Source organism: Dicentrarchus labrax, unplaced genomic scaffold (genome assembly GCF_905237075.1).
Source record: "Dicentrarchus labrax unplaced genomic scaffold, dlabrax2021, whole genome shotgun sequence".
NCBI classification, from domain to species: Eukaryota; Metazoa; Chordata; class Actinopteri; family Moronidae; genus Dicentrarchus; species Dicentrarchus labrax.
The window spans coordinates 15,550,827-15,568,594 of record NW_026136716.1 but is presented as its reverse complement, the minus strand read 5'-3'; the positions used below and the strand labels follow the sequence as shown (position 1 = coordinate 15,568,594).

Below are 17,768 nucleotides of genomic sequence, written 5' to 3'. Positions count from 1 at the left end.
AGTTTGATGAGAAGCTTGGAGGGCACAATAGTCTGGGATTCTCATCATCCTCTCCTTGTACCCATTGGCCCAGAGTAAGTTTCTCACTAGAAAGTTTTGACTATAGTGTATATCATTTTTTTCAACAAATTCTGTACAATCACCTGTATATAACTATGTGAATAATGAAAATTTATTTTCATTTTTATGTGTTTATTACTTGTTTGTTTGTTTGTACTGATCCGTTAGCCATGGTACAACCTGGGTACAACCATAGTATGATTGAGTCCAGTTCCTTGCAGCAGTATAATCCATTCCAGCAGGTTTTGTAGCAAGAACGCAGTGCATTGTGGGACGTAGGCTGATGGTGAAGTCAAGATGGCTGTGAACGTCAGGCAGAGGAAAGAGCCTGCAGTAGGAAGGCCGTGAATGAAGTTTTGAATAGAAAATCCTTTGTCGCTGCCCGCTTACACCTCAACTATCGTGCTGTTGAAGTTGTAATCAACCTGTGGAGGACTTGATACATTTACAAACAGCAACAGAATAACAAACAACTGAGGATAAAGTCTCGTATGAATTCCGACGAGAAGGAGGACTGTGAGTGTGCGCCACCACAGGCCGAGACTAGCCCCGCAGGAGGACCATATAGGTGGGGAAGCCAAGAGGAAAGCGTCGGGGATGCCGGGGATGCTAGGAGAAACACGGAAAGTGATAGCTAGCTAGCTGTTGCTGTTAGCTGTGGATGCTATTGCTTAGTTGTTTTTATGAATATATTTAGGCAAAGTTTATCACAAGCGTCGGTTGTTTTGAAATGAAAATTGTTTGTACTTTGGAAATGTCATTTTGCATGAATAGGAACGTAAGTTTTATACAAGGCCAGCGGGCTAGCTTGAATTTGCTACATTAGGTTGCTAAGTCAGCGTCAGGGTGTCCAGGTCCCTGACGTTTCTGCTTGACTAGCACTATTGCCCCCCTAATATTTGAGTGTGTGTAATTTTTGTTTAACAATTATTTTGACAGTTAGTAACAGCGTAGGCTTGTTAACATTTTGCAGAATACACTGTGACCCTAATCACTGTAAGGCTAACCTGGTTGCTTTTAGCTACACCGACTCCAGTGTTGTCTCTTAGCTAGAACATCACTTTCATATCATCCCTAAGACATGTGCGATTTCTAAATCAAAATATCATCTAATATTGCCTAGAGTCCCTAATGCATCCAATGGAGAGCCAACAGTATGCGGTGTAATTATAATGTTAATGCAGCACATCGTGACCTCTGCTGTAGTTCTTATCCTTATTGTTTATTATTCAATTAGAGAATACGAGGAGCCTGAAATAGAAAACCCAGAAGCAAGCCGAATGTAAGTAAAACTCATTTTACACTAGTACATTGGTGTGTCTATGAGCATGTATTTAAAACTGCCCTTCTACCTCAGTTTGTTCTTGTCTGTTCTCACTTCTTCTTTTCTTTTCTTCCAGTTAAAGCCTTGTTGATTGTGTTTCTTTATAATCATGTTATGATATGTACACATTGAGCCACAGTTACAGAACTTTGCAACAAAAAAGTGACAATATCATGCTAATATGTTATTCCAAACTGTTGCAGTGCTGAGCACAGGGCATTGCTTGTTTTTACACAGTCTGAAGATTAATGTAATTATTTAAGGAGCACAGTTCAGTTTCTTTAAAAACAAATGGTCATCATCAGCAATAAAGTAGACTGATCGAGTTGAAAGCTCTGATAAAAGCTAGTGCTTTAATTAGACCTTGAGTTAAAATTGTTATGTCAGACTAGTCTGCACAATGTCAAGAATGAATTAAATTAAGTTTAAAAGGGCCATATCAATGTTATTATGCTATGCTTGTGTAAGCTTTGTTTTTTGCCCCGATCCCAATCTGAGTCATTTAATATTCAGTATCCCAATCCGATACATGTGTTTTCCTACATACAGGACAATCACTCTTCATTGCATGAAAAAATGCATGCATCTAAGCTGTTCCTTAATGTTTTTTTTTTTTTGTTTTTTTTTTGCTGTCCCCTTATGCAGCCTTTGCCTGAGTTACCTTAATGAGATGTTTTTATTTTCGGCATCTGTACAGATTTTGTGCAGGGCTTTTGTTGCACTTTCAGCTTTGTGGTGAATGTATGGCTCTCTACTGCTTTCTGTCTCTCCTCCGAGCAGGACATGGAGGAGCGATAGACAGCAGAGAAAGTTAACGATGGTTGCACTGTGCATAAAAGCTTCACAAGTAAAAACACATGTGACAGGTGATGTAAAACAAAGGATCGGATTGGGCTTAATACAGCTCAACAGACACGATCAGTTAAAAATGCTTTGATCAGCCTGACAACGATCTTTGAGATCGGATTGGAACATCCTAATGTTTATGTTAATAAATTCATACTGCCTGACATTGATACCGGATTTATTTAACTCTCAAAAACTGATACTGGTATCGGATACAGGCTATAAATTTTTGTTCAGGCAATACGATAACCAATCTGCTTCTCATGGTCGATATAAATAAGACAACCGATTAAAAAATGAGTCAAAATAACCTGTAGTTTATGTACACCAGAGGGTGGGTATAAAATGGGCAAGATGGATGATAAATCTAACTGACATCCCCAACAAAGTCGTTTTTTCTAGCAAAAAGCATAGAAAAACTTTACCAACATACTTTGGCAGCCAAAGTGCTTCATTCAAAAAATCTTAAACCAAAATGGATGTGGCAGTATATTGTCACTTCATCCCATTTTGCATTGTTAAATTGGATTGTTGCAGTGCTTATAACCTGTTGTCCCTTACCTCTGAATGCAGGAAGCGAGCAGCTGCCAAACATCTAATAGAGCGCTATTACCACCAGTTAACGGAGGGCTGTGGGAATGAGTCGTGCTCCAACTCATGGTGTGCCTCATCGGTCGGCTTCAACCGCATGGACAACAATGCAGCAGCGGTCAAAGCCCTGGAGCTCTACAAGGTCAACGCTAAGCTATGTGACCCCCATCCCTCGAAGAAAGGCACTGCCTCAGCCTACCTAGAGAGTAGTGCTCACAGCAACTCAGCCTGCAGCAACAGGAAGATGAACCATAAAGATGTCCACTCTGTACGGGACAATTTCAAAGGTGAGCTTTCAGGATTTACACGCTATGGATGAATGAAATTGAGCCGAACATACTGTTAAAGTCACATGATTGTGTAGTCTTATGTCTAACCTTTTAATGTTTGATTCTTTTTGTAGATGTAAATTACCTGACAGAAGAGAAGATTTATGAGATCTTGGACATCTGTGGAGAGAAGGAAGATTACTCACCTCTGATCAGGGTAATAGGTCGGGTGTTCTCTAGTGCTGAGGGCCTGGTGCAGAGCTTCCGGAGGTCCAAACCTCACACCAAGGAAGAGCTCAAGTCCCTTCAAGGTAAGGATGAGGACAAGGATGAGGACGAGAAGGAGGCAGCTGCCTGCTCTGCAACAGCTATGGAGGAGGACTCCCCTGCCTCCTCTTCATCGTCAAGGCTCGGAGAGGGCTCCTCAGGGGAAAATGATGTCCAAAAGCTGGCCCCTGATGAGGTGTCGGTAGACATCGAAGCTGTACGGCGGGTCTATGAGCGCCTGCTGTCCAATGAGAAGATAGAAGCTGCCTTCCTGAATGCACTGGTCTACCTCTCACCCAATGTAGAGTGCGACCTGACGTACCACAATGTTTATTCACGAGACCCAAACTACCTGAATCTGTTTGTTATAGTGATGGAAAACAGTAACCTCCACAGCCCAGAGTACCTGGAGATCGCTCTCCCGCAGTTCTGCAAGGCCATGAGCAAACTCCCACTGGCAGCTCAGGCCAAGCTGGCGCGCTTGTGGTCGCACTACAGTGCTGAGCAGATCCGGCGCATGGTGGAGACCTTCCAGCAGCTCATTACCTACAAGGTGATCAGTAACGAGTTCAACAGCCGCAACCTGGTAAACGATGATGACGCAGTGGTGGCAGCCACCAAGTGCTTGAAGATCGTCTACTATGCAAATGTGCTGGGCGGGGACCTCGACATGGAGCACAACGAGGAAGAGGACGAGGAGCCCATCCCAGAGTCCAGCGAGCTCACCCTGCAGGAGCTACTGGGTGAGGAACGACGGAACAAGAAGGGCCCTCGGGTGGACCCGCTGGAGACGGAGTTGGGGATCCGAACCAATGATTGCCGGCGGCCGCTCGTTCCGTTTGAGGAATTTGTCAATGAGCCTCTTAACGAGGTGCTGGAGATGGACAAGGACTACACTTTCTTTAAGGTTGAAACTGAAAACAAGTTCTCCTTTATGACCTGCCCCTTCATCCTGAACGCGGTCACCAAGAACCTGGGTCTGTACTATGACAACCGTATCCGAATGTACAGCGAGCGGCGTATTACTGTGCTCTACAGCTTGGTGCAGGGTCAGCAGCTCAACCCCTACCTGAGGCTCAAAGTGCGCAGAGACCACATCATTGATGATGCTTTGGTCAGGGTATGTGTGTGCCAATTCAATACATACAATTTGATTATACAATTCTGGTCTTGGACACATTGCATTGATCTATTTTAATTTAATATGCTTTAATGACATAAATGTGTATTGCCAAAGCATAAATGAAATAAAAATACAATTAATAAAAATTATTTCCTTTCTCTTGTATCTCTATAGCTGGAGATGATAGCAATGGAGAATCCTGCAGACTTGAAGAAGCAGCTGTATGTGGAGTTTGAAGGAGAGCAAGGTGTTGATGAAGGAGGCGTTTCCAAAGAGTTCTTTCAGCTGGTGGTGGAGGAAATCTTCAACCCAGATATTGGTAAGAACTGTATGTTAAGGGTAGTAGTTTGGTTAATTTGTTCCAGACAAAAGGAAAAAAATTATGCATTGTTGCATTTGAGTTCTCGTCCGGTTCCTGTTCACACTGTTACAAAAAAGTAAACGGTTATACAGCACTTTTATGCTTCTGATGTGTATATTTATTTTCTTTATGATTATTCAAGACAAACTATAGGTATGAATATACCCTTAGATGCTATATAGACCTGTTTTTAACAGTTGCCACAGATCTGGAAAGTACTTGAAAGTGCTTGGATTTAATAAAAACAAATCAAGACCTTGAAAGAGCAATAAAGAGGTTGTTGAAAGTCGTTTTAAGATTTTGCCTATCGGAATCTTTCTGTTTTAGCTTTGTAGACTGCCATCATCTAAAAATTCACCCATTATACAATTTCTGTACACGTGGAGCACTGGAACAAGCTTGATACACTCTGTTCTTGTCACTCTCCACATAGGTTTTTTGAATTCCACAATATTTGACATAAACAGGAAGTAATGCATATAGTTGGAAAGCCCGTTTTCGTTTGAGTAAGCACATCATATCCACTAGAGGCAGCTTATACATAGCTTGTGGGCTATGGTCATTCTGCAGGTTGAAGAAAACTGTGTGGGTTTTATGTTGGTAGATTTCCCTATCAGGTATGATAATGTTTTACTGACTGACTTAATTACTGAGAGGTGGGGCAGTAAGGACACACCTTTTCAAAAGATTCTGTGTGACATTGCAAGGCTACTTTAATCAAAGGAGGTCCTTATTAAAAAGTTAACAGGAAGCTGATTACACCTGAAATGTCCTGTACAATTATTCCATCGCACTGTAAAACTGCGTGTGAACAACTACAGTGTTTTTATATGTCAAAGTTGAACAGGAAGTAACACTCTCCAGGGCTCCAGAGTGCGACCAAAATTTTTAAAAGTGCGACTAATAATTTTTCTAGGTCGCACTGGTGCACCTGATGCTGCCCGGGTGAAAACATAACACGCAAGCTCATCACCTCTCTGTGTTCCCCTGTGACCGAACTCACACACTCATGGTAGGATCATATTGTGTTCTTAACCAATAAGAGACAGAGCTCAGGCGGGTCTTTGCCTCTGATTGGCTGTGGTCCTGTTCACCGCGCTAAGTTGTGTGTGTTTTAAAAATTGCCGAGCCCCGGTCCTTCGGCGACAGCATCAGACTCGGAACCAGAGGAGGAGACAACTGAGTCTGGGATAGAGCCCGGCTCCGTGACCCAAATTAAAAAGGTCAAAATATATTCCTTCAGACAGGACTGGCTGAAACAATTTCCCTGGCTGAGGTACAACAAAGGACGTAACGCAATGCACTGCTTGTACTGTCAGGAGTGCGGTCAGAATATGGCCAGAAATAGTGCATTCGTGAGCGTCAACGTTTCGTATCAAACTTTTATTTGGAAATGTTTTATTTTGCTTAGTGTTTTAGTTTGAAATGTTCAATTTCAGCTCAGTGAAACACTTTAAAAACTTTTATTTTTTTTTTTATATATAATTGTGCTTCAAATAAAGACAAGCATTTCTCTACACCTTATTCTTGTTTAAAAATCATTCACATTATATGAAAGTTATGGAGAGCGATAAAAAGGTGACCTTATGGCGTTAAAGGCGACGCAATGAAAAATTTGGGTGCACCAAAATTTTGTGCTGGTGCACCTAAAAAAAAAAGTTAGGTGCACCAGTGCAACCAATGCAAAAAGTTAGTCTGGAGCCCTGCTCTCAAAATGTAATGGGAATTTAAAATGTGCAGTTAGGATAACAGTGTTCGCCTTCAACATGTTTCTTTCATTTTCAGTTTGAGTGCTACATAATTGCGTGTGAACTAATGTTTGCAAGTAGTGCAGTGACAGTTTCAGCTAAAAAGAGTGGGCTAAAATGAAACAGAGGTCACCAGCAGCTAAAGTAACTAATATAGACCATTTAAATGGTGTAACTATAAGGCAGGTTACATTTACAGGTTACAGGAGATTTAACCCTCCTGGAATAATATTAGTGTGGTGTAGTGTGTTGTAGTGCAGTGTAGTATTACGTTATAAAATTAGGGCTGTCAGTGTTATTGTGTGCTAGTTAAGATGGCAAGGGTGGTGAGTTACATTAAATACAGGCTATATGACATTGTGACAGTGAAACAGAATGAAGAAGAGAAAGAATCACTTTATTAATCCCCAAAGTGGAAATAATTTTTTTCCCAACTCCATATGGCAGTTTATACAGATATGCTCAAACAGGACCCATAGACATGCAATTGATTGGAGAGATGTCAGAGTAATGGGGCTGCAAATAGTACAACAGATGAAACTCCTAAGCTAAATTATTCATCCCCAAAGTCAATATTTTGTATTTTCTTTAAATTTATGACTTGGATTTATGCTTAGCATCATTGTCTTGGAAAGTCCAATGATTACCAAGGTTAAAAGAATCCATTATGCCAATCATGCAAAGTATTAATTTACACTTTTTCTTTTCAGGCATGTTCACATATGACGAGCGCACCAAAATGTTTTGGTTCAACCCATCATCGTTTGAAAATGAGGGACAGTACACTCTGATCGGCATCGTTCTCGGTCTGGCCATCTATAACAACTGTATCCTGGATGTCCACTTTCCTATGGTGGTCTACAGGAAGCTGATGGGCAAGAAAGGAACTTTCAGGGACTTGGCTGATGCCAACCCGGTAAGAACTATACTGCGACAAAAATGCTGTGATTGTTTTTTAGCTGATAGTTATGGAACAAATGCAGTTTTGCAACCAGATTGTGCTGCTGAAAGTGCTGGAACGTTTTTGAACAGCCATGTTTGTGACTGTGATAATTTGACTGTGTTGTAAAGGTTCTGTACCAGAGCCTGAAGGAGCTGCTGGAGTATGAGGGCAGTGTGGAGGAGGACATGATGATTACTTTCCAAATTTCCCAGACAGACCTGTTCGGGAATCCTCTTATGTATGATTTAAGGGAAAATGGGGACAAGATTCCAGTCACAAATGAAAACAGAAAGGTGAGCCAACAGAAAACATTAAAACTAAACTGTGTTAAATCTTATTCTTGAGGTCTGCATTCAACTGAACTCTGGTGTGGTTTGTTTCTTGTGTGAAAGTAAAACAAACCAATCACAGGACTGTGTGACAGAATAGACAGGTGTGTAGTAATTTAAAAGCTATACTACTAAATCTATTCTCTATCAAGAAGGTAATCCTCTTAAGTGATCTTTTGGTAAGACATAGGTGGGTCTCAGTATATGAGTGTGGGTGCATCAGATATGGAAAAGGAAGTAATAAAGAGGTGTGCTGTGTATTTTAGCAGTAAAGTGACTACACAGTAGCTATCCTCTGCTACCATACAGCATATAGCTTTTGCTGAATTTCCATACACAGCTTTTCTCTCCAGATTCTAGCTGCTTGTCATTATTTCTGATAGATTACAACCAGTAACAATCTGGACTAATAATTCTCATAATCAATTATTTTTTGACAGACTTTATATTATTCCACAATGCCCAGTTTTATGGGTTTGGAGCAATTACCTGAAAATGAATCACGGACTTAATTAAGGTGCTCAGTATTTTTATCATTCAAATGATTGCTGTGAGATATGTAGACTATCCTCAGTCACAGGGATATATTTGCAGTATGGCATGTTGCTGTTAGATTTTTTTGATGCTGAGACATTTTTTATTCCATTCACCTACATTGTTTTGGGGTTGCAGCAGATGTCTCAGTGATGGAAGTACAAACTATGCCAAATAAGCTATCTTTACATATCACGAGGATAAGTTCCCTTGAAAGATTATTGTGTGCTGTTGATGTGTTTTTGTGCAGGAGTTTGTGGCCCAGTATGCAGAGTACATGCTGAACAAAAGTGTGGAGAAGCAGTTCAAAGCGTTCAGGAGAGGCTTCCACATGGTCACCAACGAGTCGCCGCTCAAATACCTGTTCAGACCAGAGGAGATCGAGCTCCTCATCTGTGGAAGCAGAGTAAGATTTGTTACCACACATATAAACATTGTCCTTGTGGGGCGGAAACCTAATCTCTCCACATTTTGTCATTTTCATAAATCTGTGGGTTTTTACAAATATTTACCCCATGAAAAGTATAAAAAACAACAATACTAACTTTGACAGGTTTTTTTTAATTTTCTGAAAGTAACAGTTTTGGTCATAAGAGGGTTTTGCCTGATGGCATCAATATGTGAGTAAGTAATTTGAATTAGAGTAAATGCTTAATTTCCATCCATGATTTGTCTTTGTCACACACTGCAGAACCTGGATTTCCTAGCACTTGAAGAAACAACAGAATATGATGGAGGTTACAACAGAGATTCTCGAATCATCAAGTAAGTGTGTGTATATGTGTTTGTAGGTACAGTATGTGTATACGAGTTATGAATTTCAAACCCAATGTGCAAAGACCTTACCAAAATGGTCAAGATACTGGTGTAAAGAATTTGCAGTTTACTAGTGCTGTTGAAGACTAACCTTTAACACATGTTGTTAAGTAAAAATGTATAACACATACAAACATAGTTTGATGAGAGGATTGGTGTTATTTCCACTGGATACTTTGTATTTTGTTAGCACTGTAAACATTCTGACTGTCAGAGATGTTCGTTTGCATCGTAGGGAGTTTTGGGAGACGTTGCACTCGTTTGGTGAGGAGCAGAAACGCCTCTTTCTGCAGTTCACCACTGGCACTGACAGAGCACCTGTGGGTGGGCTGGGCAAGCTGAAGATGATCATTGCCAAGAACGGCCCTGACACGGACAGGTGAACCACCTCCATACATAATGCTGTTCCTTGGCTCTGCTGTGATGTACTCATCTAGTGTTTATGCACAGTTTGTGTGACATGCTCCCTCGTTTTAAGAGACACCTAGTTTGTACAAACATTTTCATTTTGTTAACTGAAGATTTATTGAATGATTTAAAGGGACATTTCACCCCAGAATCAAATATACGTATTTTCCTCTTACTTGTAGTCCTATTTATCCAACAAGAATGTTTTTGTATGAGTTGCTGAGTCTTGGTGATATCGGCCGATGTCTCTTCTCTTCAATATAATGGAACCAGATGGCACACTTGTGGTGCTTTCAGAAATCATGACCCGATTACTCAAGATAATCCACAGAACTTGGTGTGAACGGTATCATGTTGGAACTATTTCTGGAAAGAGACATTGCTGTTGAGTTTTTCAACATGTATTTTTTGGCACTTTGAGTACCACAAGCCAAAGTGCCATCTGGCATCATTATATTGTAGAGAAGGCAGCCATCTCTATAGCCGATATTTCCAAAACTCAAAATTCCACCAAAACAATCTAGATGGATAAAAAGGTCTCCAGGTAAGAGGAAAAAATTGTTGTTGTTGTTGTTATTGTTGTTGTTGTATACAGCCGCAGCACGCTTGTTAAGCTAACAGCAAATTGTTACGGACAGGTTAAAACAGAAGCAGCCTGTATGTGCCACTAATCTTAAAATTCAGAAAATTCTTGTAAACTTTAATTCAATTTCAATTCAATTCAATTTATTTGTATAGCACCAATTCATAACAGAAGTTATCTCAGGACACTTTTCAAATAGAGCAGGTCTAGCCCGAACTCTTTATAACATTATTTACAGAGACCCAACAGTACCACCATGAGCAAACACTTGGCGACAAGGGCAAGGAAAAACTGCCTGTTGAGAGAGACAGAGAGAGAGAGACAGAGAGAGAGAGAGAGACAGACGCAATCTAGCGGGACCACGGCAGGAGGCTCCACCAGGATCGACAAGAACCTGCGATAATGGCTGAGATGTTCCCAGTGACATATTATTGAGTGAATATAAAAGACTGTTTAAATGAAAATGGACGTAGTCTCTGTGACGTCATCCTTAGGTTTCTGAAGAGCTGTTGTGAAGCTTTGGTGGGCTCTGGCCATTGCCATCTTGGCAGTTCGAACTCTTTCAGCTCCTGGCTAATCCAAAAATAGGGAAAGAGGTAAAGCTGACGTGGGCCAAATGAAGCCTGTTTACTAAAAACAGCCGCCAGTTGCTGGCACTCACCTGTCACTCAAAGCAGCCACGTTTTTAATTATGCATAACTTTAAGCCGTAATATAATTTAAACAAGCAAGTTATGTAAAAATTAACTCCCTGTACAGTTGTCATGAATGGGGAAATTAGCTATAGAGACCAAAACAGTTTTTTCTACCAGGCTGTTAACGTGTTTATTTCTGCTTTAAAGTTGGGCATTTTAATACAGGGCCTCATGGGGGTTGACTCCCTTCTGGAGCCAGCCTCAAGTGGCCGTTCAAGGTTTCAACAGTTTTTTTTTTTTTTTTTTATACTTCCATGTTGGCTTCATTTGAGAGGTTGCCACTTGAGATTATGCTGTTGTAAATGTTGCTGCTCCAGAAACAATATATTGAAATTATTATACTATTCTGAATTTATTTCCTATTATTTATATCCCCGCAATTTACCGTTATGGGCAAATAAAGAAAATCTTTGTCTAAAAACATTCCTTTTTAAGGTTTGTATTTTGCATGCCCTTTATTTGTCCTTTGCCAGTCATATTTCTGTTCAAGTGATGAGCTGCACTACTCATTGTTATTTTCAGTGATGGTAACAATTTTGTGGCCTCTGCTACAAAACGTTCACTTGGTAGTTCACGTTATTTAATGTACAGCCCTGTGATTGCACAAGTCTTTGTCCATACATGTTTTTTAAAGGCTTTCTGTTTGATGCTGATACGTGCATCAGTCAGGATGAAACTGACCAGCCGTGTGTTGTTTTGTCTTGTCAGGTTACCAACGTCCCACACTTGCTTTAATGTGCTGCTGCTGCCTGAGTACAGCAGCAAGGAGAAGCTGAGGGAGAGACTGCTGAAAGCCATCACCTATGCCAAAGGGTTTGGCATGCTCTGAGCCCCTGCTCCAAACACATAGCAAACGGACTCCTTCTCAGAAAGCCCATCAAACCCTGCCCTGCCCTTCCTTTATCAGACACAATCTAAAAGCTGACAAAAGACAGACCAGAGTATGTTTCGAGGAAAGCAAGTCAATGGTTCCAATAGAGCGCTCTAGTAGTTCTACTGTGCCTGCATCATCCCACATCAGTCAGTGTAAGCACAGAGACCTCCTGATCAAAGTATCCACCCCACATCCACATTATGTGAATGTGCCGCAGCCTCCCCATCTTTTTTTCTATGTACAGAGGATCATTTTCCTTATTATTTATTTTAAGGTTAAAATGGGTTATTTTTCATGCCTGCCTGTTGTGATAGCTTCCCTTCTTGGGGAAAGGGGGAGGGTTAATATTAAACCATGTACATTTGGGACAACATATTAACAGCCAATATAAACCCCATTTATTGAACAAAAACATGTTACCCCTGAAAACTTGTTCACAAACTGTTGACAGAGGAAATCTAGCATTAGAGTAGTCTTTACTACAAAATATTGTATTCTCCACAGAAGAAAGACCTCTTGCTGACCATTCCACTCACAGCCATCGGTTATTGTTTCTGTCAAGTCCATTTTTGATCAAGGTAAGCATTTGGAAAGTTACTGTCATTTGGTCCAAAATGGCACATTATCAAATAGCTGTTTTTCTCTTTTGATTTTGGGCCTTTTCTCCTTATGGTGGGGGGAATGGGGGGACGACACACCACAGGTTAGACTAAAATCTTGTCAGAGCTGTGTAAGTGCACTTAGACATTTTCAGAATGTTTGTTTTTTGGCCACAGGTTGCCATGATTGTTTGAAGCATTTTATTTCCATGTCTTCCTGTGTTGACGATTCTAAATAAAAACAGTATTTATATATCAGTGCGGTTGAAACTACAATACCGTATTGTTCACATTTTTGGAGGATGTACACCTGTAGACCAGTCACTGATGAAGTTTCTCAGATACAGACACAGAGCTCTTCTTGTGCCAACCTATACAGTCAGTTGAAACCCCAGTAAGCACTTTGTGTTGTCTTTTTCTGGCTTAGTCTTGTATGAATAGACAGCTCACACTGCAGGGTCTCTGTTGAATATAGCTCCAGTTTATGTGGAACCTCCACATGTAGTCAAGAAGGCAGTGTGTTCAGACATTTTCATTGTCACTGTAGATCATTGTCACTGAAGTCTCTGATTGTGGTTATGCCTGTCATTTTAATACAAAATGTATCCTCTGACAACACAGGTCTAAGTGTTTGAATTGACAGTGCCATGCCAGATCTCTGAATGTGAGCCATCTGGCACTGTGATCACACACAGGGCAAGTGAGGAAAGCAGTCTTAAACACAATCTAAACAAACAACTATAACTTTTTTATATCAAAGCTTCAATCCTGAAGCCACATAGTCTCCAAAGAAGTCCCATATCTGTTCCTGTCAGTCCCTCCTTTGCTGTTAGACCCAGAATGGAAAATAATATCAGCATATAGGCAAATCTGTGGGTTTGATCTGATTTAAAGCAGGGATACTCAACTTGCTTGTCCCGGGGGCCAGTTAATAAACAAATACGTTTATTTATGTGGTAATCTTCGCTTTTCTTGCAGTGTTACCAGTAGGGATTGAAAGTGATAAGATTTGATTGCTTATCTGTCTGGTTTGTCAATTCCCTTATTCATTCCTGATCAAATTTGTGTTAAAGAAAGTAGGCCTTTACAAGTTTTTAGCATCAACGCAACTGTTTTATTATCTCTGAGACTGAACCCAGTGTAGAAACAAGAGTAGAGTTATAGTAGTTTGAGTTTCTTAATAAATGAAGCCACACTTTGGACTGCTTCTTCCTCTTTGCCTTGACGACCAGCAGTGTAGACACGAGTTTGACGTCATTGTTTTGCAATGCGCAACTGTCAGAAAAATATGCAGGCATTGATAAAGGGAATTTATAAGCTCAGTGGCATACGATTCCAATGGATTGGACAATTAGGAACAGGTTCTCAACAGAAACTGCTTCTCGATTCTCGTCCCTAGCTACCAGATGGCAACTGCACTGAAGCTAGCATGTTTTGACTCATGATGGCGCCTGATATTAGCAACCTTGCATACAGCAATTGTGATTTGGCAAATTAATTTAATTGCCTGTTTCCATTGTCAACCTTTCAATGTTTTTTCAAGTCCAGTCGCAGCAGTCCCATGCAGGTCAGAAATCAAGTGTCACTGCTTCTGCAAGCTGCACAGATTGCTGAAACGCTGATTTGCAACTTCCTAGGCAACAGCCAATGGACATTATTGAGCATTTACGAATTGATACAGGCAAAACAATCCCTGTGTAAATCAGTTTATTTTCATTGTGAATTAGAAAATGGTCTGCAGGCCAGAAGGCACCCTATCATGGTTCTAAAGTTGAGTATCTCTGATTTAAAGGAATATAAGATTTTGAGAGAGGTTGAATTTAAATGTCACCTAGACTGCATCCAAAGATTGGAAGCAGGCAGAAACAATTAACCTAGCTCTGGAGAACAAAAATAATCCACTTTTAAAAAAACTCCATATTGTATATTTTGAGTTTAAAGTATGTAGAAAGATGTGGACACATCACTGTGATCAGATTTATATTTGGATCTGTCACATTCAATGAGATGGAAGCAGGTGTAACCACTGTCTATGGAAAGGTCTAATGAAAAGTGTGGACTTTTTCTTTTCGACATTAATTGGAATATCAACTGTGAATCATCTCCCTACAGAAGAGGCAGATTTTCTGTATTTTTTGATGATTTTTTCAGTTTTTGTTCAGTTGAATAGGGTGTACTTGTAAAGAACTGGCATGATGATCTTGCACACGGACTCAATTCACTGGTTTAAATGTTTGTTTGTTTTAAACAACCTGGGTCTTGTTTTGTAGTTGTGGCCATGATTCTTTTCATTTTAGAACTCAACAATTTTATACTCTGCCACTGTCAATATGAGTGCATTAAGGAGAGCAGCACAAGTCATCATACACCCTCACAGGTTTTAAAGCATTTACAGTTTAACCAAATTATTACATTTGTTTAATTTGTTAAAGTTTTTGCTGTTGACTAAGAATCATAAATACACGTTAGAGCCAACCCTTTTGCAAACAATATGCTTTGCTAGAAATTTGAATTATTTCTACCATTCCAATTGGCTTCCATTCATGTCAGGACAATATGAAAATCAATGGCAGACTCTTGAAATGTATCATTCTGAGATTGCAAATTGCAGTGTGGACTGCTGAGTTTTACCTTTACTACCAGACAAAAACAACACTGACAAAAATCCACACATCCTTGTGATGGATTGTGCAACTGAAGCATATTTCAAGAATCTGCTGATTTTCCATACTAGATAGGAAGGAATGGAAGCTAGAGCTGCATCTAACGATTATTTTCATTATTGATTTATTTAGCTATCATTTTCTCGATTAGTAGATTAGTTGGTTGGTCCAATATGTCAGAAAATGGTAAAACATGTTTCCTAAATCCCAAGATGAAGTCCTCGAATATTCAGTTTACCTTAAAAGAAGACTAAAGAAATTCATATTTTGCTGAAATCAGAGAATTTTGACTTTTTTGTTTGTTAAAAACGACTCATTGATTTAGTGATTATCACAATAGTTGCTGATTAATAGTTGACAACTAATCCATTTATTGACTGATAGTTGCAGCTCTAATGGAAGCCAATGCCTGCTGTTAACAGTGTGAAAAATACACTAAAATTCAAAAACTATTGCATAAATTTGAACAAGGTCATCAAAAATGTAAACAGTACAACAAAGACACTGCTCCTTTAACATTTACTTTTTTGTTTTACCTCCAGATTAGTGATCGGGTAAACTGGACAGGTTTGACCACTGATAAGTAAACCATGCAGACTGCTGTGAAACAGTTTCCTCTTATCTTCAACATTGGCATTAAATGATACGCTATACCATTTATTTCAAGGTCTGATTACTAGCTTTTTGAAACTTTTAACCACATATCATAGTCTTAATCAGTAAATGGAGCAGGCTCAGGTGTCATCATTTATTTTCTTTGTCAATCTGTTACTTTTCTTCTATTAATCGATTAGTTGTTAGGTCCATAATGGTGAATGATCACTGATAAGTATTTTCCAAAGCCCAGTTGATTTCCTCAAATGTCTTGTTTTGTACACAACCTAGACCTATTCAATTTATTATCACAGAGGACTAAAACAAACAAATTAAACAATTATAATTGATGAATGGACTACCTGTTGCAACTGGGCGTAGATAGTGACTCCTGTCTCTGTTCAAATGTTCAAATGGTCTTTGCCGTTGAATATGAATGTCCTCCTTGATCTTCATCCAGGTTTTGCGGTTTAATGTCGAGGATCAGAAACGGACAACGTTAAGTGTCTGAGAACACAAGACCAAAACCACTCACAGCAACCACTGGGAATAGGTCAAAGGTCATGGACTAGGATTCAGTGGACAAGCGCAGAAAGATCAAGGAGGACATTCACATCTGACACCAGAGACCATCTTCGAACAAAGATAGGGGTTATTACCATCTTGCCCCATATTTTTTTCTTTGGTCACCATGTAATAACACCAGAACCAGTTTCATTCACTGATGATGGAACAAAAATAAGAAAAGATGTGTTTAAAGGTTCCTGAAAACTATTAAGTTGACCTTGAGATAATAATCATCTGGGGAATTTCTTTTGTTATTAATATTAAACCATTACAGACTTTTTTTGGTGAGTAGTGATACAGCAACGAAGCTTTATCTGCATTAATACATTTAAAGCTGCATGGTAGCAGATGGATGTTCTATGTATCGTCATGGGCACTTCAGTGGTGGTGGTGGTGGTTGTTGTAGGAGGTTGAATCTGTCTCTTCTCCCTCAGACACTGGTGTGTCTAACTTTAAGGTTCTTGTTGTTCTTGTGATGTGTCTGCAAGAGGACTATCTGATTATTTTTTTTGCTCAGCCTGTGAGCATGATGGTACCCACAAAATGCCACTAAAGCGCGGTGCTCAGACCACAGCAGTACACAACAACTCTGAGCCATTCTTTCCCTTCCATTAGTCTTACTTTGTCATTTTATTGGTTTCATCCAGACCTGGGCAAAATGATTTACTAGTATACCTTTGACTCCTTGGTTTAGCCTTAATTGGAGTCACTTTGGACTGTACAAAGAGTGCCTAAAAAATGTAAACTAACACTGGACCGTGTTTGACAGTCACTATAGCATACAGTATATATCATTGTTATACTGCAGTAAACCTCCATCACGTGGAACTCTGTAGGTTAAAGCAAAGGTTATGGATGGATGAATTACAACTGTTATTGAGCCCAGGTCTGGTTTCAGCTGTTTAACATTACTCTGTACCTCTGTTTTGTAATGCTGAAGATGCTGCTCACCTGGACATGTGAAAGTGCATTAGAGCCTAGTGAAGGTAAAAGGTGAAAAGTCAACCTGATCTTGGAAAGGGAAGCAGTTTTCAATTGGTTTGTCTCCACAGTTACATTCTAAAAGATACAAACTGATGAAAGGCTAAAAGTATTCAGTGTTGTGAAAACATGCTAAATAAAGATGACTGCTTTTTTCCAACTTGTATTGACTTATAATCCTGATTTGAGTCCACAGGTCCTTTGGTGTTAATGAATCTCACCCACATTTTTCTAACTGATCCAAGTCAATGTAGCTTTGATACACAATCTCACATTACTTCTGTCATTAAATTATTTCTGCTCAACTCAAATATGCACATCTGGAACTTTAAACCGTATGACATGCTAAAAAGCAAACCCCTTTGGACTACTTTCAGTTGTTAATGGCTTACAGCAGTGGGTCCCAACCTTTTCTATTATTTTATGGATTTTTCATATTCTATTCCATACATAACAATAATAGAGAAAAACTGATAAATTGTACATTGAATCAAAATAGTGAATGCAATTTCTGCACAAAGTTTGTGTAAATCAAGCAATTTCAATGAATTTTGAGCAGGTTATTTCTCGTGAGTATTTCATCAAAGTTTAGCA

General features: G+C 39.6%; 1 protein-coding gene across 4 annotated transcripts; it reads left to right on the top strand.

The window, feature by feature from the left end:
- The first annotated feature begins 325 nt into the window (after positions 1 to 325).
- LOC127378432 (ubiquitin-protein ligase E3A) lies at positions 326 to 17,338 on the top strand. Of its 4 annotated transcripts, XR_007888049.1 has the most exons (12): positions 326 to 628; positions 1,298 to 1,342; positions 2,804 to 3,108; positions 3,225 to 4,477; positions 4,655 to 4,799; positions 7,300 to 7,505; positions 7,661 to 7,825; positions 8,646 to 8,801; positions 9,087 to 9,160; positions 9,447 to 9,590; positions 11,605 to 12,348; positions 16,087 to 17,338. XR_007888049.1 is itself a non-coding variant. In XM_051427249.1 (11 exons), the coding sequence occupies exons 1-11, from the start codon at positions 552 to 554 to the stop codon at positions 11,723 to 11,725; spliced, it is 2,691 nt and encodes an 896-aa protein (XP_051283209.1). In that variant the 5' UTR covers positions 326 to 551; the 3' UTR covers positions 11,726 to 17,338. The 4 variants fall into 4 exon arrangements, 3 of the variants coding, with proteins under 3 accessions (XP_051283209.1, XP_051283211.1, XP_051283210.1); XM_051427249.1 differs by having other exon boundaries at positions 11,605 to 17,338; XM_051427251.1 differs by lacking the exons at positions 11,605 to 12,348; positions 16,087 to 17,338 and adding an exon at positions 10,441 to 11,301.
- The last annotated feature ends 430 nt before the right edge of the window (positions 17,339 to 17,768 follow it).